The 27744-nt window shown below is 47.6% G+C and overlaps 2 protein-coding genes across 3 annotated transcripts in view; one reads left to right on the top strand and one right to left on the bottom strand.

Moving 5' to 3' along the window:
- The window catches only part of LOC138452561 (cytochrome c oxidase subunit 6B1-like), a 153813-nt gene extending 128579 nt beyond the window's left edge, over window positions 1-25234 (bottom strand). Inside the window, exon 1 of the mRNA XM_069604998.1 lies at window positions 25086-25234. Within this exon, the coding sequence (XP_069461099.1) occupies window positions 25086-25219 (134 nt within the window). The 5' untranslated portion in view covers window positions 25220-25234. The remainder of the gene's footprint in view (window positions 1-25085) is intronic.
- Window positions 25235-26894: 1660 nt separating this feature from the next.
- Window positions 26895-27744, top strand: part of LOC138452573 (cytochrome c oxidase subunit 6B1-like) — a 73112-nt gene continuing 72262 nt past the window's right edge. The window contains exon 1 of one of the 2 annotated variants that reach the window (XM_069605004.1): window positions 26895-27009. The gene's annotated coding sequence lies outside the window, so the exon portion shown is untranslated. Of the gene's footprint in view, window positions 27188-27744 lie in introns of both variants that reach the window. The other variant, XM_069605006.1, reaches the window with a different exon arrangement.

Raw genomic sequence — 27744 nt, 5'->3', positions numbered from 1 at the left:
ACTGGAGGCCCCGCCCTATCCAGTTGATGGCTGTTCTTTGGTCTCGTTTGTTCCTATGTACTTGTTACTACCTGACAGGTCCCTGCTAACCTGACCAGCCCTTCCCATCAGCCCCCACTCCCTGGTCTAAGAACTCTGACGTCTGCTGCCTCCTTTGTTCCACCCCAGCCACCTCCCTGCATGCGTTGGTCTCAGGAAAATGGGGGTATCATTTAGCCCCCTTTCCTTTGTTGTGGGAGGTGGGTTTCCTCCCTGCATGGCCACATCCATGCTCATCGCCCTGTGACCACTACCTTCGGGGCTTTGCCCTTGCAGGTCCCATTTAATATGTGGCAATCTTTTCTGCCATACCTCCTCCACTGAGTGTGTGATCCCAATAGTCCATGCCTTTGCCTTCTTTCAGTCTTATCGCGACTCTGTGACGACGGTGCTTGTGCATGCAGAGGCTTCTCAGCCACTCCCCCCACTGCTCACTGCGCACTTGTTTGTGACCCGCGCCGTTGCCTGGTGTTATCAGGTAGCCGTAGACACCACGAATCACAGCTGCTCCTCTGTGGCTTTCGGCAGGCCTCCGAGCACTGGCACTCTCCAGGCACAGTGGCCTCACTGTCGCCTGCCCCACTGCGTATTGCTGTGGGCCACAAACGCAGCCGCACTTCAGGTGCCCTGCTCTCGCCACCACTTGCTTTGCTGCACCTTTCTTCAGGCACCAGAGGCTAGCCATGCTCCTCTGCAAAGCAGTTTCCTAGCACCAAGAACCTTCCGCCACACACCTGCTTTCAAGTCAAATGCAAGCTGTGATCTTCTGTGAAACTATTGCGGTCGGCGGTGCTTCCTGGGCTCTGCGGTCTCTCCCGCTCTAAGCCGCTTCATGGTGCTCTAACTGCATCCACTGGTTCTGCTCACATGCTGACATGCTATTTGAGCAGGCACTCGCGCTTCTCTCCCACCAAGGTTTATCAGCTGGCCGAGCTCTGTTCCAATGCCTGGAACTTGCGTTGCCTCGAAGTAGCATATGTTTATGGTAATCAATGGCTAACGTACTGTGGCAGGAAAATAATAACAGTCTTGCCGCATTTTATGCCCCTGTTGCCCCTGTTGCTCGCCCATTGGTCGGTTTCTCTTTTTTTTTTTTAAATGCTGCCTAATCCTCTGATCTTATCCTGGACACTGCCATATTGTCAGCTGTACATTTCACAGTCTTCACCTGGACGTCTTCTCTTTCCCAGTACCATCATGGACCCCCCTGCTGCCACCGGACATGTAGTGGGGCCATCATGTCCACTCAGGATCTCAGCGCAGTTACCCTTGTGGCCAAATTAGGGGGATGACTGCTTCAGCCCCACGGCCATCACCAGTCTCAGAGTTGCTTGTAACACCAGGTGAAGAAACAGGGCTTTTATAGTTGTATGTATGTGTTTTTGTGTTTTCTATAAATACTACGAAGGGTATCAGAGTGCTCTACAGAAAGCTGTGAGATAAGAAAGATCTGCACGCTTACAAAACATGATTTTGAAGACTGAAGCGCAGAAAATGTCCATCCTACTGGGCCGTGGTTCTCTTTTCTCTTGAAATCTGTACGGATTCCTGCTGAAGAAGTGAACGCCATTGGCTCAAAAACAAATCCCCTGCTAACTATCTCTTATTCTCTGCTGCCCTTACTTCCTACACCTCTAGTTCCAAACAAACTACTTTGAATCCCTTCTTTCTTCTCATTCTAATTTTCCTAAACTACTTTTTCACAATCGGAATAGGCCTTTGGCCCCCCTTTGGTTGATCCATCCATCTCTTACAATATTGTCCTACAGGCCATACTGATTTTTTCCTTGCTCCCCATATGCCCCTGCCCTTGTCTTCTTTATCTTTCTCTTCTCTCTCATCACACCTATCTTCAAAGGTAAGGCCTTATCTATGATCCTTTGACTCACGCTATGGCTGTTAACTCAGACCCTGTTTCTCTGGTTAAATGTGTCTATCCTGCTCTGGCTTCTTTCCTTCCTACTTCATTCAACCTCTTGTTGGTCTCAGGTTCCTTTCCTTTAGTCTTTAAACATGCCACTGTTCCATCACTCATGAAAAAACCTTCTCTCGATTTGTCAGATCTCTCCAACCTTTGCTCTATTTTGCTCTTTCTGTACTTATTTAAACTTTTCGAATGTTTAGTCTACTCTCAGCTTAAATAACTGACTGTAAGAACCACCCACGCAAAACTTGGTAATACCAGGATTCAGTTGAGCGCGTAGTGTAGCCGTAGAAACCTTCCAGACAATGCAACTCCCAATAGTACAAAGGGACTATATTGGAAGGGGAATTGCCCAGAAGATTATATGATTCGGAACACAGCTACCTAGACAAAGAACACAATGTCAGGAGTGGGGTTCATGAAATAAGACATAAACAAGGCAAATGAGTGTAGATCAAACAACGTACTCACGTAGGGAACACCTCTGGGCAAGGATAGTAACTCAGGCAGGACAGAGGGCCAGGATAACCAGGATATCAGATTTGGTGCTTGACAGTGTAATATTCTTTGTCGTGGAAAGGAAGTTCATCCGATGATACCAGCTCCGGAAACAGGGACAATCCAACCTATACCTACACCCGCCGGCACGCGGACGCCTAATGAAAAAATGTCCGTGAAATATCCGAGTTTCTTGTGATAAGTTCCAAAAGAAAAATGGAAGGTCCAAAGAACAATGTTCCAAGTGACAGTATTTCCTAAGTAAGAGAGTTCCGTGATAAGTGCAAGAAAAGGTCCGAGACGCCAAATACAGAAAATGCCAGGCAAAAGAATGGTCGTTCGTTCCGAGGTCGAGTAAACAGGTAGAATCCAATACAAGGTTTAAGGGTAGTTCAAGATCAATCCGTGAGACAAAAAACAGGGTCCAAGAATAACAGGTCAGACAAGAACACAATAGGGAGCTCCAAAAATCGAAAATTCAGAAGCAGCGTTCCGAATGCCGGGCGGAGATTTAAACTAATCACGTGACCCTGCGGGGAACGTTGCCATGACGTACTCGTGCACGAACGTGCTCAGGCAACCAACGTTTCCACGGCAACCCCCAGCGTTGTCTGATACTCTGGAAACGCTTCGGCTCTGTGTGTTTTGGAATTGTGGAACGTGTAGTTTTGAGAGAACGCTGGATGGAGCGGGGAGCAGACGCTGATTTCTTGACAGTATCCTCCCCCAAAGATGCCCTCACCCCCCGAGAGGCCAAGAATCGAGCCAAGAGAACCGGAGCATGTACATTGGATTCAGGCTCCCAAGTACGATCCTCAGGACCAAACCCTTCCAGTCAATAAGGAAATACCAAACACCTCGGGAAACCTTAGTAGCTAGAATAGCCTTCACCTCATACTCCTCCTCCCCCTGTACTTTGACCGGAGGCGGACGAACGGGGAGCCTGGTCCCCTCCGAACAGGGCTTCAAAAGAGAAACATGAAAAACCGGATGGATCTTCCAAGTATTCGGTAGTTCAAGTCTCACTGCAGACTGATTAATTACATCCTTTACAGGATAAGGACCAACATATTTGGGTTTCAAACAACTCCTCATAGGAATACGGAGATGTTTGGTGGAGAGCCAGACCAACATACCCGTGTGGTAATCAGGCGCAGGAGACCTATGCCGGTCGGCGTACTCCTTAGAACGATCCTGAGCTTCCTTCAAACGGGAATGCACCTGTTGATGTAGAGAAGTAATATCCCTAAGACTGTCTTGGACCGCAGGATTGTCTGACAAGACTGGAAGATCCAATGGCAAAGAACGGGGATGACAACCATACAAGGCAAAGAAAGGAGAAGTACCTGTGGAAGTATGAACTGAATTGTTGTACGCAAATTCGGCAGTCGCTAATGCCGACAACCAGGATTCCTGATGCTGCATAGTTAGACACCGTAAATACTGCTCAAGTGTGGCATTCAAACGTTCCGTCTGACCGTCCGTTTCCGGATGATAAGCAGTGGAATACCTCGCATCAACACCCAGGGACATAGTAAGATGCTTCCAGAAACGCGAGGTGAACTGCGAGCCTCTATCGGATATTATGACATCAGGAAGGCCGAAACGGCGGAAAACATGGCGAAGAAACAGATCCGCCAGAACTGGCGCCTTAGGCAAACCTTGACAAGGAACAAACACGGCCAGTTTGGAAAAATAATCGATTAACACCCATATGGTGTCAAAACCCTGAATGGGAGGGAGTTCAGTGATGAAATCCATAGATATCATGGTCCATGGTTTGCTAGGAACCGGAAGGGGACACAATAAACCCACGGGTTTCGTGGTTGAGGACTTACACTGGGCACAAATGGCGCAGGTAGAGATGTAATCCGAGACATCTTTCTGCATTGAAGGCCACCAACACCATCTCTTGAGCCATTCCAGAGTCTTGCGCACCCCAGAATGGGCTGAAACCAAAGAATCATGACCCCACCTTAAAGCTGTTTGTCTGGAGTCGACATCTGGAAGATACAGACGACCTTTAACATAAGGCATGGAGTTAATTATGGTTATATTCAAATTCTCAATCTCCGGAGGATTCCCCGAAACCCATTCTCTAATGGATTCCTTTAATGAAGGCTTCAAGGTACAGGAGCATATTACCTGATTTGGTAGCAACATTCCACCAAATTCCTTGGGAGAGGAGTCATCCCCATACCTCCTTGAAAGTGCGACTGCCTTGGAATGTAGAGCCCCAGGACGATACGTGATCTGGAAATTGAATTGTGAAAAGAATTCGTGCCACCTGGCATGCCTGGCTGTGGTGCATTTCACTGACTGCATGGCAAGAAGATTGCGATGATCAGTGTAAACTTGTACTGGAACAGCAGTACCCAGAAGATGATGTCGCCACACCTTGAATGCATCACGTACAGACAATAATTCTCGCTCAGTGACAGTGTATCTTGTTTCATATTTGGTAAGCTTCCTGGAATGAAACGCCACAGGATGAAGGAAACCTGTGTCTTTGCAATACTGAGACAACACCGCCCCAACCGCTTGATCCGAAGCATCGGCCTCCACATAGAATGGTTGCATAGACTTGGGATGCTGGAGGACTGGCGCGGAGGTGAACGCTATCTTGAGATTGTCAAAAGCTTTTTGTGCTTCCGCCGTCCACTTGAACCCATTCTTAGGACTGGTAAGGGCAGTCAAAGGGGCAACAATAGCAGAGAATGAGCGAATGAAACGTCTATAAAAGTTCGCAAACCCTAAGAAAGATTGCAAGGATTTGATAGACGTAGAAGCAGGCCAGTCCAATACCGCCCTTACTTTGGAATCGCTCATACCAACTCCCTGGTTTGTGATATCGTATCCCAGAAATTCCACATGCTGGACATGGAAGATGCACTTCTCTAGCTTAGCATAGAGATGATTGTCTCGGAGCCTTTGTAGTACCGTGGAAACGTGTTGAACATGGGTATCATAGTCCGGTGAGTAGATCAGGATATCATCAAGATATACAATGACATAGTGGTCGAGTAAATCACTGAAAACATCATTAATAAAATACTGAAACATAGCCGGGGCATTGCTCAAACCAAAAGGCATGACCAAATACTCATACAGGCCGTACTTGGTTTTAAACGCCGTCTTCCACTCGTCCCCCTTCCGTATTCTGACCAAATTATAAGCACCACGCAAATCCAACTTGGTGAAGATGGTAGAAGAACCCAATTGGTCTAGAAGAACCGAGATGAGCGGAATGGGGTATTGAATACGGATGGTGACAGCGTTCAATGCACGGTAGTCGATGCAAGGGCGCAAATCGCCTTCTTTCTTTGGAACAAAAAAAAGAGGTGATGCCGCCGGAGAACGTGATGGCCTGATGAAGCCAGAAGCCAAAGACTTGTCCAGATACTCCTTGAGCACTAAGTCCTCTTTGTGGGTTAAGGAATAGACACGACCAGATGGTATAACAGCATTAGGAACCAAATCAATAGGACAGTCATACTGTCGATGTGGTGGTGGAATCTCAGCACCTCTCTTGTCAAATACGTCCTTAAAGTCTCGGTACTCCCCAGGTAATACCGAGTTCATGACTGCTCCAATGACCAGAGCGGAATACAAGAGATGAGTACTGGGTCCCACAGATGAGGATCCTGATGTCCCACAAGACGTAGCACAGTATTCAGAATGAAAATAAACCGTCCCTTTAGCCCAATCCACTAACGGATTGTGTTTCCTTAGCCAGGGCAACCCAAGGATTAACTTGAACTGGGGTGCTGTAATGACGTCAAAGGCTATGGTCTCGGTATGCCCAGAGGACGTAGTCATGAAAAGATCTACCGTTTGTTCAGTAACCAGACCAGATAACAAGGTCGTGCCGTCAACGGCGTTGACCAGTTCAGGAGAAGGCTTGGGAATCAGAGGAATACCATGATTCTTAACAAACTGGCTGTCGGCATAATTCCCAGTGGCCCCTGAATCCAATATAGCGTCCGCTGTACAAGAAACAATGGAAGGAGCGCCGACATCAACCGTTATGGGAAACAAAACCATGGTATCAGAGCCCGTATTCAAGGGACTCAACAAAGGGGCTCTCTCTATTGCCGAGCTTTGGAGTTTCCCTGTTTTCGTGGTTTTTTGGGGCACTGTCTCAGGAAATGTTCTGAGGAGCCACAGTAATAACATAAGTTATTCTTCCTACGATTCTCTCTTTCTTCAGACGAGAGCGGAGCCCTGAGGGTACCTATCTGCATAGGTTCAGGCGTAGCATGGCTCTGATCAGCAGCTACTGGCGTAGGATAGGGAACCAGACTCCTTTCCCCTTTGCGTTCTGCCCTCCGTGCATCGATTTGAAGTACTAGATCAACCAACTCCGAAAAACCAGTAGGAATCACTGGGACAGTGGACAAAACATCCTTGAGAGAGTCCGAAAGCCCTTTGTAAAATAGAGCCCCTTTCTTTGCCTCAGGCCAATCCGTCTCCGCCACCAGTTGGTTAAACTTGGCTAGGTAGGACAACAAAGACGAATCCTTCTGTTGTAATTCCAAATCCGAGGCTTGGGATTTATACCGTGTGTCAAAGACACGGGACATAGCAGAGATGAGAGCATCACAGTCGTACAAAAGATGGCTCCCTTGTTCCAGTAATGGGTTTGCCCAGACCGCTGCCGTGCCCCCAAGGTAGGATAACACAAAAGCCGCCTTGGTAGTGGCATCAGGGAAAGACGTAGGACGGCACAAAAAATGCAGCCTACATTGGTTGATGAAAGTGCGGAACGTCTTAGGATCCCCCATGAAACGTTCCGGAGGGGCCAAGGGAAACTGGGCCGTCATGTACACAGGTGCATTCTCTTGTCGAGGAACGCCAGCTCCAAGGGTAGAACCAGAAGGAGAGACGCTAACGCCGCCACCCGCCTGCAAACCGGCCTGAAGGGCGTCGATCCGACGCTGGGTGGCATCATGAGCCGCAGTCATATCTGCGCGTAAACCAGCAACCAACTGAACCAAAGCTGCCAACGGATCATCGGCAGTGTCCATTATAATGGATACACGGCTTCTGAATATGTAAGAACCACCCACGCAAAACTTGGTAATACCAGGATTCAGTTGAGCGCGTAGTGTAGCCGTAGAAACGTTCCAGACAATGCAACTCCCAATAGTACAAAGGGACTATATTGGAAGGGGAATTGCCCAGAAGATTATATGATTCGGAACACAGCTACCTAGACAAAGAACACAATGTCAGGAGTGGGGTTCATGAAATAAGACATAAACAAGGCAAATGAGTGCAGATCAAACAACGTACTCATGTAGGGAACACCTCTGGGCAAGGATAGTAACTCAGGCAGGACAGAGGGCCAGGATAACCAGGATATCAGATTTGGTGCTTGACAGTGTAATATTCTTTGTCGTGGAAAGGAAGTTCATCCGATGATACCAGCTCCGGAAACAGGGACAATCCAACCTATACCTACACCCGCCGGCACGCGGACGCCTAATGAAAAAATGTCAGTGAAATATCCGAGTTTCTTGTGATAAGTTCCAAAAGAAATGTGGAAGGTCCAAAGAACAATGTTCCAAGTGACAGTATTTCCTAAGTAAGAGTGTTCCGTGATAAGTGCAAGAAAAGGTCCGAGACGCCAAATACAGAAAATGCCAGGCAAAAGAATGGTCGTTCGTTCCGAGGTCGAGTAAACAGGTAGAATCCAATACAAGGTTTAAGGGTAGTTCAAGATCAATCCGTGAGACAAAAAACAGGGTCCAAGAATAACAGGTCAGACAAGAACACAATAGGGAGCTCCAAAAATCGAAAATTCAGAAGCAGCGTTCCGAATGCCGGGCGGAGATTTAAACTAATCACGTGACCCTGCGGGGAACGTTGCCATGGCGTACTCGTGCACGAACGTGCTCAGGCAACCAACGTTTCCACGGCAACCCCCAGCGTTGTCTGATACTCTGGAAACGCTTCGGCTCTGTGTGTTTTGGAATTGTGGAACGTGTAGTTTTGAGAGAACGCTGGATGGAGCGGGGAGCAGACGCTGATTTCTTGACACTTACTTCCCTCTCAAAAATCTGGCTTTATATCTGGCTTTTCTATGGAAATGATCTAATTCTATTTGTCACGCGCGTCATCTCAAACTTTCCTCTCTGCTGATTCTTCTTGATCTCAGTGCAGCATTTGACATTGTTTATTCACCCAACTCTGCTTTCTACTCTCCCCACTCTTGGTCTCTCTGGCACGGTGTTCAACTGGCTCACTTCTTACCTCTCTAGCCACTCCTTTTCTGTCTCTTGGAAAGGTTCTTCTTGTTCCTTCCCTCTCTCTCATGGTGTCCCACAAGGGTCTCTCCTCAGTCCTGTTCTATTCTTCCTTTACGCTTCGTGTCTACAGCTTTGATTAGGAGCTTTGCGTTACAGGCACACCTTCATAATGGCGATACCCAGATTTGTCTTTGATTTCCCATCCCTGTCCGACTCTATTCATCGTTGTCTATCCTCTTGTCTTTCTGCAATTTCTGCCTGGATGTCTTCCTGTTTTCTGGGCCTCCACTCGAAGAAATCTGAAATCTTGCTTTTCCCCCTCTTCCTCCAATATTCTCCATGCTCCTTCCATCTACTTTCCTCCACTGCAACTCTCTTTGTCCTCTGAAGCACAGAACCGGTGAGTCATCTTTGACCCCTCTTTTTCCTTTCACACATCTCGTCTGTATCTCGCTCCTGCCAACATCAGAAAAATTCACCATCTGCACACCTTCAACCAAAATTTTGCTGCAGTCTCTGGTTCTCTCTCGTCCTGTTAGCCTATTATGTCTTTTTCCCCTCCGCTCTATCCTTCACTCTGCGGTTAGGACTGTTTGGTCTTCATACCTCTGTTCAGATTTCATCTTAACTTGCCCGCCTTAAATGGCTTCAGGTCCACTGTCTTTGCAAATGTAATTGTCTTTGTATTGTCTTCAAATCTATCCATGCTACTGCCCCATCTTGCCTTGTTCCTTAATTTCCCTTTATCAACCCACTCGGAATCTCTGGTCTTCTCAATTTCTTCTTTCTGTTCCCCGCCCGCCTTGAGCCGCCTCTCGCTTTCGCTCATTGCAGCTTCTTGCCCCTTTGAAATTCGCTCTTGCTCCTCTCACTCCCTCTTTAAAAAACAGCTCAAGTCTCATCTACTCCATCTTTCCTTCTCTTGAATTGATATATGTCGTTTATAACGCGCCTGAACAGAAGTGTTTCTTGCTGCGACAAGACAAGGAAGAGGAAGACAAAGGGGAGCAAAATAAACAATCTTACTAGGCCTTGTGTCATTCAGATCGTGTAAGTGCAAAGGAGAGGAGATGTGCCAGGGGGAGGGAAAGAGAGAGTGCAATAAGCAAAGCTCAACTAAGTGCTGCTGCCGTGGCTGGTTCTAAGTAAGTGCAAGGAGGCATGGGACTGTAGGGTTGCAGATACAGTCCCTAGTGCGCAGTAAGCCGGAGTCAGTGCATGGGGCTCCTGGTCATAAAGGAGCCTGGTCCCCATAAGGTTCAGAGGGAGGCAGGGAACCAGTGTAGCAGACAGGAACATCAGCAGGGGAGCGAGAGGAACATCAGCAGGGGAGAGGGAGAGTAAGCAGAAGCAAAAAGAAAGGTCTTCAGTTGCTTCCAGAACCTGAGGGGGTCCTGCTCAAGTTTGTGAGAGGCATGGAGGCTGTTCCAGAGGGAGGCACCAGCCAAGGAGAGAGATTTACCACCACTCTCTGGCTAGAGAAGCGCCTGACCCTCAGAGTTGGAGGTGGATGAGCGGAGGGCTTGAGAAGGAAAATGCTTAGGAAGAGATAGTTGGATGTAGTGTGGTCCCTGGCCTCAGAAAGCCTTGTGGACAATACAGAAGGTCTTGAACTTGATACTTGCAGTCGCCGGGAGCTAATGGAGAGATTTCAGGGCTGGAGAGATACGATCCCTGGGCTTGAGGCCAAGGACAAGTCTTGCAGTCCTGTTCTGGATTAGTTGCAGAGGGTGAAGAGTAGAGGCAGGAACATTTGGAAAGTGGCTGTTGCAGTAGTCCACCTTAGAGAGAACCAGGGTACTGGAGACAGTGAGCTTCTGACTGAAAGTGAGAAAAGGAAGAATACCTCTGAGGAGGTGCAGCTGGTAGTGGGACTTCTTAGAAATGTCCGTGATGTGAGCAGAGAAGGAGAGGGTGGAGTCGGAGATGCCACCTTGGTTTTTTGCCTCGCAGGAAGGCGCAGGTAGAGGGCCCAAGAAGGGTGGCCACAGTGAAAGAGGGAAAGCGAGAGCAGGGGTCCCAATGAGAAGGATCTCAGTCTTACTGGCATTCAGGCAGAGATCATTAGAGGCACACCATTCCTGAATCACAGATAGACAATCAGGAATGAGCGAGAGAGGAGAGGAGGCTGAGGGAAGCCTGAAGGAGAGCTGAGTGTCATCCGCATAACACTAAAGGTTAAGAGGGAAGGTAGAGATGCGATGGGCCAGAGGTGCCAAGTAATGGTTGAAGAGCCAAGGTGAGAGGTTGGCGCCTTGGGGAACACCACATGTGGAGAGAAGTGGTGGAGAGAAAGGACGCCAGTTGGACCTGGGAGGGTCGATCAGAGAGTAAGGAGGTCAACCAGGCTAGGGGGTCTGGCCTGCGATGCCCAGGTTGTCATGGATATGGTTAATCAGGGTGGCATGGTTGACCGTGTCGAAAGCAGAGGAAAGATCGAGGAGGATTAGGACTGAAGGAAGGCTAGAGTCAAGATTTGAGAGCAGGTCTTCACGGGTGTTCAGGGGAGCAGTTTCTGTGCTTCTGGCTGCTCTAAATTCTGTTTATTATTCTTGGTCTTTGATCCTCACCCCCTATCGAGAATGATTTTGATTATTTATAACACGCTCAGAACTGACTTAACTGTTTAAAGGCACAGTTGGACCAAAACACTTATAGCACCGAAGTAGAGGGGGATGAATAAGCCACCACGTAAGTTGCCCTGTTACTATTTAAGTTAAGCAGGAAGGTTTTAAGGGCCTTCTGAAAATGAGGGAGTGTCTGACAACCCCAATCTCCAGAGGTATGCTATTCGAGAATCTGGGACCGAAGACAGCACATTTTCTGTCATCTCTGGAAACACATACCGAGCGGGGAATACTTAGGAGCAGCTGACACCTTGACCGGAGCATCCTAATGGGATTGTGACGGCAGATTTGAGTGCTTAGGTACTCTGGAGCTAATCCAGTTACACACTTAAAAATCAAGCATGCCACCTTGAATTTAATGCGGTCCTCCACTGCCAGCCAGTGCAGTGTTATACGAAGAGGGGAAGCATGAGCCGATCTACCAAGCCTGCCAACCAGTCTGACTGCTGCATTTTGGGCCTTCTGGAGCCTATACAGTTGTTTAGCTGGGATTCCCATCAGAAAACTATTACAGTAGTCCAAGTGGGTATTTGTCATGGCCCCCGCCACTGCTGCATGATCCTCCTCTGGAATGAATGGTACAACATGACGGAGCATCCACAAAGTATAATAGACTGCTTCAACCTTCGCCCCAACCTGTGGTTCGTTGCCCAGGTTCTCCGGCCACAGGCAGCCTTAATTCTTAATTTTAGTGGCAAATTGAAGCTCCTCATCGAGGATACATGGGGCAAAAGATTCCCTTGCATCTAGAACCAGCGGCCTAGGCCTGAACAGGATAAGCTCAGTTTTGGCTGCATTCAGCTAAAGCTGATTTTTTGCCATCCACTTGTTTATGTCTTCCAGACAATGATTACAAAAACCAAAGGGTAGGGAAGCCCCTAATACCTCATTCAAAAGGACTGGTAGAACTCAATATTATACAAAATCAGAATGAGGATGTCATGTAAATACAAAGAAATTATTTATTCAAACATTATTTTGCTTTTTAAGGAGCTGCAATAGCTGATTTGTATTTGTATTGACAACACATTATTCACTTACTAAAAACATTTTTGGAAAACATCACAGTATACATACATACAAAAAACGTCCCAAAGTACAAAGTGCAATTGATTGCTAATATCCACCACAATCTCCTCAGTGGGAGAATATTTGGAGAGAAAGGGGAAATGGGGGAAAGCACGCCTCCACCACACGAGGCGTGGATCAACAATACAGTGTCACCTACAATCAAAATACCTATACATAAGTGTTACACAGAAAACAACATAAAGGTCTACTAGGTGAGACAGCTGGGGGACCCCACTGTCTTCCAGATTCTGATGGAGCTATCCAAACGTTGTAACTAAATTCCCCGTCCTCCTAGTTTCAACACCTCTCCTGTTTAGGAAATGTTTTCTTTAGGGCTAGTTGTTCTTATTGGTCATGGCTCATCGAGCATGGGAGTGGTTAAATCCAGGAAAGTCACTCAACTGCTCCGGTATCTCCAAAACATTGTTGATGCGTGCTCATTGTTTCAAACGTATTCCAAATGCATGCAGTGGCAACTGGCTCTTTAATGCAGCATGCAAGCCATCCGAAAATGTGCCGTCTCTTAAGGGTGAATGGATTCCTAATGCCATTTGTGAAGGAGAATACACTTCCAGTCATTTAAGACGCGTCGGAATGGAAATCTGTTTTGTACCACAAAATGCCTAAAAATCACCAATGCTGTGGGGAGTTTGTAACAATGAGTACGCATCCACAATGTTTTGGAGATACCGGAGCAGTTGAGTGACTTCCCTGGATTTAATCACTCCCATGCATGATGGGCCATAAGTACCAATAAGGACAACCAGTCCTGAAGAAAACATTTCCTAAACAGGAGAGGTGTTGAAACTAGGAGGAAGGGGAATTTAGTTACACCCTTCAGATAGCTCCCATTAGAATCTGGAAGACAGTGGGGTACCCCAGCTGTCTCACTTAGTAGACTTTTAGGTTGTTTTATGTGTAACACTTATATATAGATATTTTGATTGTAGGTGACACTGTATTGTTGATCCACGCCTCGGGTGGTGGAGGCGTTCTTTCCCCCATTTCCCTTTTCTCTCCACATATTCTCCCCCTAAGGAGATTGTGGTGGATACCAGCAATCAATTGCACTTTGCACTTTAAGAGGTTTTTTGTATGTATGTATACTGTGATGTTTTCTAAAAATGTTTTTAGAAAGTGAATAACGTGTTGTCAATACAAATACAAGCCAGCTATTGCGGCTCCTTAAAAAGCAAAATAATTTTTGAATAAATAATTTCTTTGTATTCAAATGACATCCTCATTCTGATTTTGGATAATATTCCAGACATTGATTAACCTTAATGAAGGCTTCCTCGATGTTATTAATTTTAATGTACATTTGTGTGTTGTCGGTATACGAGTGGTAACTCAGACCATGACTTTTCACAATATTCAGCATGGGTCGCATAAACAAATTAAACAGCAGGGGAGATAACGAAGATCCTTGCAGAACTCCACAACTAATTACAATAGGGTCTAAGGTATTGTTAGGAAAGATTTCATAATTGTAGGGAATTTTCCTTCCATGTGGCAACCCCTAAACTTTTTGCTGTTGTTTTACACCTTGTTCTTGACTTTGCCAGAGAAGTGCAGCCTTCTGCCGCACTCCTCTGGGCTTTCGCTCCTTTCTTACGGGGAAACTGACATGCCCTTGAGACAGTCAGTACCGGGGAACGCTGTTTCCCGTAGTTTCTTCTATCGTGTTGCGGCTTTAGTGCAACATGACACAAGAGGGCACTGTAAGCTAAGTTACAGCTCTCTTGGGTCTCTAGCCTTCTACAGACCCTAGATACTCTTTTAGGATGGTATTTGATCGGTGCAAGTCATTCAGGGACTCGAATGGTGGCAGCGATCGTTTTGTTTATTTTGAGCTCCTTTTGGCGTTCTGAGCACGTTTTTCGCACTGAACCCAAAATGGTGGCCTGGCTCCCAAAATGGCCAGACCACGAGGCTCCTTTGTCTTGTCCACTGACCGTCTTGCTCCCTTCACCTTCCCCAGGTCGGGCGACCCGGGGCCTTCCTTATTTGGGCATGTACTTTCCCGCGAAACGTGGTTGCTTTCGCGGGCTTCTACATGTCGTTTGTGTGCCTCCAGGGTGTGGGCTGGGATGTCTGGTCCCAATACACATCCTGGGTGCCAGAGAGTCTGGGGTGGTGTGAATGCCTGGGACCACCGTGGTCCGTGATTGGTCCACGTATGGTATGTGTGTTGATGAGCGGATCTCCCATTGGCTCCCCTCCGTTTTGGCGCGAAGGGAACCGTGGATAAGAGGGAGCTGGAAACACCACTACCATGTCGATCTCCTGAGTTCTCACGAACGAAGGAATACAGGAGCCAAGTATCCTGCAACCAAGAGGCTGGACCGAGGAATCGCTGGTGACCCGCTGAAGGAATCCTCCTTTGCACTGCTGTCGTCCTGTGAAACCCTTTCCTCCTTGGATCGAACCAGAAGGCCTGTACTGGTGCTTCGACCTTTGGAATAGCAGGAACAGCTATTCCCGGCGACTTCATCATCTCCTGCCAAGTAAGCCTTCGGAAGTGTCTCTGGGCCATCCAGTTGACTGACCAGCTTACAAGGGAGTCCTGCTCTGTAACTGCCGCCAGGTTGTGTTGTATTTCGAGTCCTTGTCACTCTCCCACGCTTCGTACACTTGGCGTTCCCAAGTCTGAAGGGAGGAGTGTACATTTGGCTTGAATACACACGGCCGCTCCGTTGTCCTGCTGCGGCAACAAAACTGTGCTGGTTTCGTCGATTGGGACGTCTTTTTGCTCTACACGACTACGAGGCGTTCCCTGCTCTTCTGAACCTGCCAGCTGCTGAAACTAACGTGGAGAAGCCTGGGTCTGCTTGCTTCGGGGACCGGTGAGTAGTTTAGCTAGGATCTGGTCGCCTTCCTGCAGTATCCCATTGCTTTTCCCTGCTGTGTAAAAACAGCACCCTTTTGGCCGTACTCGCGCTCTGCTTCGGCCCGCTGTGGAGGCTGCGCTTGAGTTGCGGAACCTGTTCTCCTTCTGCTGTGCACTAACCCGAACTGCCTGACTTCCTCCGAAGAGCTTCCCCTTTTGCCCGTTGGCACCGGCGTGGCAGGTACTTTGAGCACAAGGCTCCACTCTTCGCAGGGCTCGGACTTCCATCTAGTTAGGTGCCTCTGAAGGCGAACTGAGTCTAAAGCGTTATCGCACTGCCTGTTTTCCTTTCCTTTCAGGTGGACTACATATTTCGTGCTTTAAACGCTTGCGACTGTGTATTTGTATATATATTGTGTTGCTATGGTATGTGTTGGTTTAATATTGTGATATTGTGATTTTCTCGCTACGGTCATTAATTTTAAAGGCCTTAAAATAAATGTGTATCTATTTTTGATATAACAACTGTTTGGAGTAGTTTGTAAGCGCTCTTGCTTTGTGTGCTCATTGCGGGCTTTCAGTCACCCTCACCCCTCTTGAGACCTAGTCTTGACCGCCGCGATCGCTACCTTGATTGGTCTGGCTTGTCCAGAGGTTACCCTGTTCCAAGTAATTAGGTTGGCCTTCTGAACTTCTGCGCCGCCAGGACAGAGTTCAGAAATCCGTCTTAACAAATTGGTGTACAGCGGTGGGATACGACTGAAGGTATCCAGTGTTGCGCTCGAACTAAGGCATTTCAGGTTATTCCAAACAGTACACGTAGTGAATTGTTGTAATATAACTTTAAAAAGGCCATAGTCCTATCAAACAGTATGGAAGCAAATACCTTGTTAACTTTAAATGCTTCCAAATCAGAAACGCTGAAAAAGATGTGTGCGGAGAGAGGTGTTTCCTCTCAAGGCACAAAATTGGAAATGATCCAGAGAATCGTGGCGTGGCAAGAAGCGCAGCTTGACGCTATAACTTCTGAGGACAGTGCAGAAGGTGGTGGGGCTGCTCTTACTGGTAGAACCGACGGTTCTGCCGCTGCACTGATCCATCGCGACCACAAGGACAGGGAGGATGTGATGTCTAATGTTTCCTCTGCCAGTGTTGATGGGGAGGCTATGCTTGAATTCAAGAAGCAAGAGCTGCGGTTTAGGCAGCAGGAGCTTCAATTCAGCATCGCCAAACTAAAAATCGAACAGGCAGAAAAACAGAAAGACAGGGATCACCAGTTGGAACTGGCCAAGCTTCAGGTTGCAAATGGATCCAAGGGTCCTAGACATGGGTCTGGGGCTTCCTCTCATCCACGGTTTCCGAAAGATCTGCTCAGTGTGTATGAAGAAAGGAATGACATTATGGACTGGCTGAATGCGTTTGAGTATGCATGCGAGGTTCAAGAAGTTGACAATGCTGATAAGATTGCGTGGTTGCTCAGTAGACTGCCCCATTCTGGCTGCAGTGCCATTATGGAAATGTCGAAGGCTGAGCGGGCTGATTTTGCAATGTTAAAGCAAACTCTCATTTTAAAGTTTGGGAAGACTCCGGCCCAATATTTAAAGCGTTTTCGAGAGTATAAGAAAAAGGAAGGTGGTACTTGGGTATCTTATGTCGCTGAATCTTTGAAAAACTTAACTGGCTGGGTCGAAGGTTATAAGGTTTCTACCTTCGAAGGCATGATAAATCTTGTCATGCTGGAACATATTTTTGCTTCTTCTTCCCCGGAGCTTAAGCAGCATTTGGCCGATTCGAAGGAGATAGATCCTAAGAAGCTGGCCATTGCAGCAGACTTATGGGTGTCACATCGAGTGTCCCATAAGGACAAAACTCATCCTGGTAAGCAGGAGGAAGGGAAAAAGTCCAAAGATATGGAGGGTGGGGAATCTGCTAAATCTTCTTCCCATAAGGGCCACAAAAAGAAAAACAAGGGTAAGACACAAGAGAACTCACAGGGTAGTGGAGGTTCGCCTCCGAAACAGAACTCTGGTTACAATAAGCCTCCCGACGTAAACAGACCCACTGGGGCTTGTTTTTCTTGTGGAGCAACTGACCATGTGAAGGGGGATCCCCGTTGTAAGGTTAGACCTTTGGGGGTCCACTCCGCTAATCTGGCCTTCTCCTCCTACGAGGAAGAAGAGATTACAGGAGCATCCTTCTCCTCAGACTCATTTCCCAGCGGAATAGAGGCTGAGGTAGTTTTAGTGTTCCTGGGTTCCTGGGAGCCTAAAGTCGCAGAGGCTTATGCTAGGATTCCGGATAATACCAAGCACTACTTTAAAGACAGTGGGCCTCATTACGACCCAGGCGGTAAGTTACCGCCTGGGCCGTGACTTTACCACCATGGCGTAAACTATGTTTACGCCATGGTGGTTGGCGGACTTACCGCCCCATTCCGAGGTCGGCGGGGCGGTAAGTCCCCAATCCCCATTTACCCTTCCCCATTCCCATTTTTGCCCCATAGGGCATAATGGGAGTGGGGAAGGCGTTAATTACGCCACCGTAAATTACGGTGGCGTAATTAACTCCATGGTACCTTAGCGCCATGGATTTTAACACCTGCTAAAAGCAGGTGTTAAAAGCGCCATGGCGCTAAGGGACCTCGTAGTTGGCGGTAAGGGGTCGGCGCAGCTAACGCTGGCGTTAACCCCTTACCGCCAGGGTCGTAATGAGGCCCAGTGTGCTGATCAATGGAGTGGATACTCCAGCTCTTAGGGATAGTGGGTGCAGTCGAACTGTAGTGGATTCTACCTTGGTAGACTCAGAGGAAGTTGCCAGAGCTACTCTGATGCCCACTAAATTGGCTGACGGCCCCCTCCGTATGTTTCCAGTAATACCTGTAGATCTTACTTTAAATGGTACAGCAGTCAGGATTCCAGTGAGCATTCAGAGAAACGTCCCGGGAAAGGTCTTGTTGGGCAATGATCTCAGAGCTTTAGGGCTCGTAGGAGACACTGCCGAAAGACCCTACACACGGTCTCAAGCACGGGCAGCCTTGGCCAAGTCCAATACGCCGCCCCAGCCGAAGGGGAAACCCAAGGCGAAAGGAGTCTACAAGTCAAAACGAGGGAAAGAGAATATTCCCCCGAGCTCGCCTACCACTGCGGTGGAGGAAGTTGGTCAATCGCCCCGACCCTGACGAGGAGGTGGCGATGCCTGAAGTATTCGACCCCAACGATCATCCTGAACTAAAAGACTTGTTAGTTGAAGGAGGTCCTGATAGGGACGAATTCAGTAAAGGCCAACGTGAGTGCCCATCTCTGGAAGGCCTAAGGAGACAGGCCTGCTCCCAGCTTGAGGGTGAACCTCCTGGGATGCATAGGATTTACCAGGAAGGTGGACTCCTGTATAGTGAGCCCACAGAGTCTACAGAAGGAGACAATAGGAGGTTGGTGGTTCCCCTTGCTGTTAGGCCCTTCCTCCTGCAGTTGGCGCATGAAGTTCCCCTTGCTGGTCACCTCGGTATGAGGAAGACCAAGCAAAGGTTATCCATGCACTTCTACTGGCCCAAGATGGGGGAGCAAGTAGAAAGTCACTGCAGGGGTTGTGCCGCCTGCCAGTTGTCTGGTAAGGTTGGCGCGACAATCCAAGCTCCGTTGGTACCGCTCCCAGTTGTGGGGGTACCATTTGAAAGGGTAGGGATTGACATGGTTGGTCCCCTTGACCCGCAAACATCCTCAGGCAATAGGTTTATCCTGGTGCTGGTCGACCATGCAACCAGGTATCCTGAGGCCGTCCCATTTACAACTGTAACTGCCAAGCCAGTTGCAGAAGCTTTACTCGGCAGGTTTACTAGGGTTGGCTCCCCTAAAGAAGTTGTGTCGGCTCATGGCAGCAACGTTATGTCGAAGTATAGGCAGGCTATGTGGAAAGAATGTGGGGTCACCTACAGGTTCTCTTCTGCATACCACCCCCAGACCGATGGTCTGGGGGGGCGTTTCAACAGGACGTTAACGAGCATGATTGGGGCTCTGGAGGAGCCCCAGAGAAGAAAATGGGATCTTCTTGTTTCATGCTTACTGTTTGCCTACCGAGAGGTACCACAGGAGGGTGTTGGCTTCAGCCCCTTTGAACTTCTGTTCGGTCATCCCGTACGGGGACCCTTAGCCATCGTCAAAGAGGGATGGGAGATGCCCACTCCCCCTGTTACTACCAATGTAGTTGATTATGTGCTAGGGCTCAGAAAATGGATGGTACTTCTGATGGGCTTGGCTAGTGATAAATTGAAGGCAGGACAAGCGCTGGTGAAACATTGGTACGACCAGAAAGCTTCCCTCATCAACTTTACACTTGGTCAGCAAGTCCTGATCATGAATCCCATAAGGCCTCGAGCTTTACAGGACAAATGGTCAGGCCCTTACCCAGTGGTGGAGCCCCTGGGTGAGGTTAACTATTCAGTGGACCTTGGAAGGCCTGGACAGGCTCCAAAAGTGCTTCCCGTGAATAGGCTGAAGGCTTTCGGCCCAAGCGTCGAAATCGCAGCACTGCTACTGGCTTCAGATGTTGAGGAAGAGGAGTCTGAACCTCTCCCCGACCTGTTCCCAAGCAGTCCTTCAGTTAGCTCTTTTGAGGGTGTCCGAGTGGCCCCTCACCAATATGGACAAGGCTCAGTGGTTTACCTTGGACATGAAGTAGGTGGAGGGAGGAGACAGCCTCTACCCAGTAAGGTACAAGCAGTACAAGACTGGCCTACCCCCACTACGCAAACCCAAGTGAGAGCCTTCTTAGGACTCACAGGGTATTACCGCAATTTTGTGGCAGACTATGGCACCATAGCTGCTCCTCTGACTGCCCTCACAACTCCGAAGAAACCCAAGAAGGTAACTTGGACCGACGAGTGTGAGAAGGCCTTCAATGGCTTAAAAGACTCCTTGTGCCAGGCCCCTGTGCTCAGGGCCCCTGATTATCAAAGACCTTTTATCGTGCAGACGGATGCCTCTGACACTGGGATAGGAGCTGTACTATCACAAGTAGATGAGAAGGGTAAGGAACACATCGGTTTTATTAGTCGCCAGCTTAAGGACAGAGAGCTCAGATGGTCCACGGTAGAGAAAGAATGTTTCTCTGTTGTGTGGGCCCTAAGGAAGCTGAGGCCCTACCTCTATGGGACCCACTTCACTGTGCAGACTGACCATAAGCCGTTAAAGTGGCTAATGAACATGAAGGGGGAGAATCCAAAGTTGCTTAGGTGGTCCATAAGTCTACAAGGCTTCGACTTCACTATTGAGCATAGGCCAGGTGTCCAACATAGCAATGCTGATGGGTTGTCCAAAATGTTTAACCGACCTGAACAAGAGACTCATCCAGGGGTGGATTAGTTCCCCCTGTCCATAGTCTGGGAGGGGCGAGTGTTAGGAAAGATTTCATAATTGTAGGGAATTTTCCTTCCATGTGGCAACCCCTAAACTTTTTTCTGTTGTTTTACACCTTGTTCTTGACTTTGCCAGAGAAGTGCAGCCTTCTGCCGCACTCCTCTGGGCTTTCGCTCCTTTCTTACGGGGAAACTGACATGCCCTTAAGACAGTCAGTACCGGGGAACGCTGTTTCCCGTAGTTTCTTCTATCGTGTTGCGGCTTTAGTGCAACATGACACAAGAGGGCACTGTAAGCTAAGTTACAGCTCTCTTGGGTCTCTAGCCTTCTACAGACCCTAGATACTCTTTTAGGATGGTATTTGATCGGTGCAAGTCATTCAGGGACTCGAATGGTGGCAGCGATCGTTTTGTTTATTTTGAGCTCCTTTTGGCGTTCTGAGCACGTTTTTCGCACTGAACCCAAAATGGTGGCCTGGCTCCCAAAATGGCCAGACCACGAGGCTCCTTTGTCTTGTCCACTGACCGTCTTGCTCCCTTCACCTTCCCCAGGTCGGGCGACCCGGGGCCTTCCTTATTTGGGCATGTACTTTCCCGCGAAACGTGGTTGCTTTCGCGGGCTTCTACATGTCGTTTGTGTGCCTCCAGGGTGTGGGCTGGGATGTCTGGTCCCAATACACATCCTGGGTGCCAGAGAGTCTGGGGTGGTGTGAATGCCTGGGACCACCGTGGTCCGTGATTGGTCCACGTATGGTATGTGTGTTGATGAGCGGATCTCCCATTGGCTCCCCTCCGTTTTGGCGCGAAGGGAACCGTGGATAAGAGGGAGCTGGAAACACCACTACCATGTCGATCTCCTGAGTTCTCACGAACGAAGGAATACAGGAGCCAAGTATCCTGCAACCAAGAGGCTGGACCGAGGAATCGCTGGTGACCCGCTGAAGGAATCCTCCTTTGCACTGCTGTCGTCCTGTGAAACCCTTTCCTCCTTGGATCGAACCAGAAGGCCTGTACTGGTGCTTCGACCTTTGGAATAGCAGGAACAGCTATTCCCGGCGACTTCATCATCTCCTGCCAAGTAAGCCTTCGGAAGTGTCTCTGGGCCATCCAGTTGACTGACTAGCTTACAAGGGAGTCCTGCTCTGTAACTGCCGCCAGGTTGTGTTGTATTTCGAGTCCTTGTCACTCTCCCACGCTTCGTACACTTGGCGTTCCCAAGTCTGAAGGGAGGAGTGTACATTTGGCTTGAATACGCACGGCCGCTCCGTTGTCCTGCTGCGGCAACAAAACTGTGCTGGTTTCGTCGATTGGGACGTCTTTTTGCTCTACACGACTACGAGGCGTTCCCTGCTCTTCTGAACCTGCCAGCTGCTGAAACTAACGTGGAGAAGCCTGGGTCTGCTTGCTTCGGGGACCGGTGAGTAGTTTAGCTAGGATCTGGTCGCCCTCCTGCAGTATCCCATTGCTTTTCCCTGCTGTGTAAAAACAGCACCCTTTTGGCCGTACTCGCGCTCTGCTTCGGCCCGCTGTGGAGGCTGCGCTTGAGTTGCGGAACCTGTTCGCCTTCTGCTGTGCACTAACCCGAACTGCCTGACTTCCTCCGAAGAGCTTCCCCTTTTGCCCGTTGGCACCGGCGTGGCAGGTACTTTGAGCACAAGGCTCCACTCTTCACAGGGCTCGGACTTCCATCTAGTTAGGTGCCTCTGAAGGCGAACTGAGTCTAAAGCGTTATCGCACTGCCTGTTTTCCTTTCCTTTCAGGTGGACTACATATTTCGTGCTTTAAACGCTTGCGACTGTGTATTTGTATATATAATGTGTTGATATGGTATGTGTTGGTTTAATATTGTGATATTGTGATTTTCTCGCTACGGTCATTAATTTTAAAGGCCTTAAAATAAATGTGTATCTATTTTTGATATAACAACTGTTTGGAGTAGTTTGTAGGCGCTCTTGCTTTGTGTGCTCATTGCGGGCTTTCAGTCACCCTCACCCCTCTTGAGACCTAGTCTTGACCGCCGCGATCGCTACCTTGATTGGTCTGGCTTGTCCAGAGGTTACCCTGTTCCAAGTAATTAGGTTGGCCTTCTGAACTTCTGCGCCGCCAGGACAGAGTTCAGAAATCCGTCTTAACAGGTATTTCCCACAAATTTCACCCGCTGACATCTGTTTACCAGAAATGATCCAAACCATTTCATGGCCTGTTCAGAAACGGTCCCAGGCATTCAAGTATGATATTGTGATTGACTGTATCGAAGGCCGCAGACAGGTCCAGCATCACAAAAAGTGCAAGCCCCCGTTTGTCTGCGACCTTCAACAACTCGTACCCCGATAGCAAAGCCGTCTCCGTTCCATGCTTAGGCCAAACTCCTGAGTGGAACCTATACAGCAACGTCTCATTCTCAACAAATATTTGAAGTTGAGAGGTAACGACTTTCTCCAATATTTTTCCAGGCCACGATAGGCCTGCGACCGGCCGATAGTTCTTCAGACAGGCCGGATCCAAGTTCGATTTCTTTAATAATGGTGTGATGATGGCATTTTTTAGCTCACTAGGAACCGTGCCCTGGGCCAAGGATTTGTTGACAAAGGTGGTCATAAAAGGAGTGATGTTCTGGACTAAGCGGTAGTGTAAACAAAGAGTCATTTGTGGGCTTGAGATTCAAAATGAGTGATTGTATCAAATCCTTTGTAACTGGTTGAAAATCAAACCTCACAAAGTGTTCATCTTATTCTACTGTATTCTTTTTGTTAAAGTGCTTTGGGTAAAAGCGCTATTTAAGCACCGCAAATAAATAATTAAACAAGTGGAAATGATTATAAGCACAGCCACAGGTTACTTCCAAAATACATGCGCCAATACAGCAGCAAAGCTCACTTGCCTCATCCCTACCTCCCCTCTAATCTAACTCACACCCCTCTTTATGATCCACCAAAGCGACTGAAGACCATGCTTATGGCAGCGGTGTGCAGTATAAATCATAATAACGTAACATAACATCTAGTCAATAGAGAAGAGGCAATTAGATACAGCAGGCACTGTTGGATTCATGGTCTACCAGTCTTTCAGGAAGCTACAGAAAAGGAAATTAGTCCAATTTTTTGGAAAGCATTTTAGAGGACTGACTTTGCACCTGGCTGTTTCAGAGCCCATTTCGTTCTAAATTTCTGAGATGTCTTTAACTGAGTGAGGCTACTTCTGAAACCTCGTCCACTGAAAGGAGTTGTACCTGTGTTGCGCTGATTATAATACCTCTGCTAGACAAGTAGGTGCTTAATATGTGTATGTCCCCTGCCAACCGCTACTGAAGAGCATGTTCATGCTACTTCAAATTCGTTTCCCCTTTATACACAAAGGCAGAGGTATTGGCGTTTGGAATGTTTTTTTTTTTTAAAGACAATAAAAACAAAGTTACCGACTTAATCTCCATATGAAATGCTGTAGTGTCTAATTTTAACAAACATGCATAATGCATGACAAAACGTGTCAAAATGATAGTGCAATCTCCTGAGGACTAGTAGCATACAGTTTATAAGGAAGTGGACAATCTAAAAACACCACCGATGTCTAATTCGTTCTTCTAAAATTCGATGTGCATGTTCTCCACAGCCCCTCAATTAAAAAAAATGTCAAGAGTTTTTATTCTTAAAATGTATGTCCTCCACATTCAAATGGGCAGTGAAACGTCTACTTCGATTTAATTTACTTACGTTGGGTTTTGTATTTTTGTAAAATGGTGCCCAACTGCTCACATTACGGCAAAGCATCAACTAAGACGGCACAGCGAGTTAAGCGCTCGCCCCCGTGGTCAACTTCCAGCCGCAGGTTTGAATCTGGTTCGACAAAACGAGTACCATTTAAATAAAACGTAGTTTTACAGTGAGATTGAGCCGGTGGAATCCATCAATAAAGTACAATATATACAAGGGACTTTTTTTTCTTACTAAACCCATTTGAAAAGACGTTAGGGCAAAATCTCCCTAGCAGACATCTCGTCTCACACACCTGGGAGAAGCCTCAATTTTACACATCATGTGTAACACCTAGGGGGCAGATTTTCAAGCCTAGCTGAATGGGCGCGGATCTCCCCCAGACAAGGCTTCCTGGCGTCTCATGTATTGGGGCATAGATTCACTCTTGGACAGCTCACGTTTCACACCTCATACCATGGCACTCGGATTCCTGAAGTCTCACTTAATGTGCGCGAGTCTCACACCATGGAACAAAGTCTCACTCTCAGACTCTCACTGATGAGGATGTTCACACATGAAAGCACGACCTCTTTCAAGCCACCTCGAATCTCACTCATTGTTTCAATATGAGTATCATAGGAAGCAGGCTCATTCTTGGTCACCAGTTCAAATGAGCCTCACAACACAGATTTGTCGTGTGTCTGTAAAAATGTTAAATATTGGTAACAAAAAACGTTCACATCTAGTTCCAGAGATATTTTGTACCTAGAGATCTGACTATACCCATGTGTTCTTGTACTCACCAAATTTCTGCCTCAAACTCTGTCCGTTTCTGGTCAATGGGATAAGTGCTCAGGTGCGGCTCCGACAGAAGTCTGCCTCTGACAGGTCTGTCACCAGAATACACAGCCCGGGTCGGCGTCAGAAGCTGGCTCATTGTTTGGTGCGTCTATAACCACTCCCATTGCAGTCCCCGGGAGGGGCATTCACCGATGCACATAGTATATGTAAAGCATACGTGTTACCCAACCGCGCACAGGTCTCTCAGGTTCAAGGGATGGTTCATTCTTTCTAGCAATCACCCTTACATTACATTTTTTTTAAAAAAAACTTTACATAGAAACTATCTACAAGACAGCAGTTTTGTGTACATTCTGAGGTGAGGGAAAGGACAGAATCCTCGCTAATCAACACCGTTAGATTACATTGCAAACAATTTGTTTATTTATTTAGATGTGTAACGCGCACGAACAGCCCAACGACATCGAGGCGCTGATATTAAAAACATAGGTGCAATTTAAAAAGTATAAATGAAAGTATGTCGGGAGGAGAAAAGTGACAAAACAATGTAACTACACAAAACGTTAAGACATAAACATCGGGGAACAGTCCGCCAACTATTAACCCCAAATGCAGGTACACGTTCACAATGATAGATGCTGCTACTTGCACACAGGTGTCACACACGTGCGAAAAATTATGTGATTGTAACACGGTATCTATCCTCTGGCAGTGGCACGATATCTATCGGAGACTGAGAGTATGACTGGTGTCTTAACCCTCTTTTATTTATTGGTGGAAGAGGGGTATTTCCATCAATTCTCATGTGACACCAGTTTGATGCCTTATGTGCAAGGAGACTACGATGCAGGCATGTTCACATCCAGAACACTTTAATAAATACACACACGCTGAGAATACACAGTCCGGCGTCTGAACAACGCAACCCAAGTGACCGCTTGTCTGCGTGTTCTGGGAAAAATAGGACATATCGGACTATGCCTTTTCAAGGCGTCTTGTGCAGCACGTGCGGCATCGGCTGGGAAATTGGCAGGGCTGTTTCTTATGTACTTACCCAAAACCCAAAAATATTGTCAAGTTTTCAAAAACTGCGCAACACAGTACATATATTCACTGTAATACACACCTGTTAATAAAAAACAGATAGTGTGGCACATATAATGTAAATATTTGTTTAATAATGCATACGTCATCATCTACCTAATTATTTATTGTGTGGACGAAAGATATTTCTTGCACTTCAGGCGGCATTTCCATTGAATATCGTACATATTTTGATGTTTTCAACGCCCAACGACATTCTGTGAAATAACGGTTAATCTCAATGACAAATGTCCCTTCTTTGTTTCAACTAGCCTGCTCCAGTTATTCTGGTGACGAGCTTTACACCGGTCTCTCAAGTTTCAAGAGATGAACTTAAAAAAGACAGACCGTAATAGCATATTTATCTACGAATGCTAGTTGAAAAATCTCATGAAGGGTTAGAATGGCAACTACTCTCGATTGCTGCTCTAAGCACAAATCGTCCGTTACTCTGACACCAGTAACCGTCGCGGTAAAAAAAAAAAGACTGTATTTTTCAAACAATATGCTTACGCATCTTTTGAGCTGTTTATTTTAGGAGTCTTTAAGGAATGTATTGTTATTTTTGTCAAATGTATTGATGGAATCCGGTGATAACGGCTTTCAAGGGCCGTACCCAGTCGTGGCCGCCAGATGCCTTTCACTCCGACATGGCCGACTTTCTTTTCACACTGCTATTGACAACGCGCACTATGCTACCTCACCTCTGAGGGAGGCGGTGTCCTCATCCTTTTACACGCCCAGTTTGCGGTATCCGCTGATGCGCTTCCGTTTCCTTAAAGTGACTTTGAGGGAGAAAGGATCGGACTGTGACCTGGGCGTAGCAGGAAGACGATAACTGCGGTAAGTGCTGCCTGCGAGCACCTCGCGCCGTGTCTGGCTGCACGTACGCATGGCTCGAGGGAGAGGCCAGGGTGCGGTGCGCGTGACAGGAGTAGGCGTCGTAATGTTTTATACCACTTCCCCCTCGAAAGAATGCCCGTAAATGTGCATATGGTGTTTTCCCGGACGGGAATTGAAAGTACGTCTGACCTTCAGCCCTGATCAAGCTTTTAGGAGAGCGTCCTCCTAAAGTAGTGTAACTCATGTTTGAAGCAGAAGGAATTGTATTTGTCGTTCGTTGTGTGGGGATGGATACAAATAGAAAGCAGTAACCCCTTGCAAACAGATGGTGTTCGCTCCTAAATGGGGAGTGTTCGTTTGCATGCTGCGTTTTTAAACGCGCGCACCCAAGCCAAATGTGACTGTGATTGGATGCTGCACCATGGCAGGAAAGGCAAAACTCTACGCCAATGTAGAATTCAGGGCTGGAAAGGCAAACGTCCATGCCAACCGTTTCCCCAGTTGGGGAAGAGAATTGCCATTCCGCTATAATGTGCTCGCAACCGCTATTTCCCAAGCTCAAAGAGAACCGAGGGGGCAACTGAATGGGATTTTCAACCTATACCTCTTTCCAAGCTGCCCCATGTCGAATTTCTTGTCTACCTGCACCCAGCCGAACCAGCTCAAACTAGGCCTCGGTCCTGTCTTGAGTACCAGTTCATTCACCCTGGCTGGTCTCTTCATCGCTTTAGCCCC

This window comes from Ambystoma mexicanum, chromosome 1p (genome assembly GCF_040938575.1).
Source record: "Ambystoma mexicanum isolate Mex_15411 chromosome 1p, UKY_AmexF1_1, whole genome shotgun sequence".
NCBI lineage: Eukaryota > Metazoa > Chordata > Amphibia > Caudata > Ambystomatidae > Ambystoma > Ambystoma mexicanum.
This window is presented reverse-complemented; position numbering and strand designations above follow the sequence as displayed.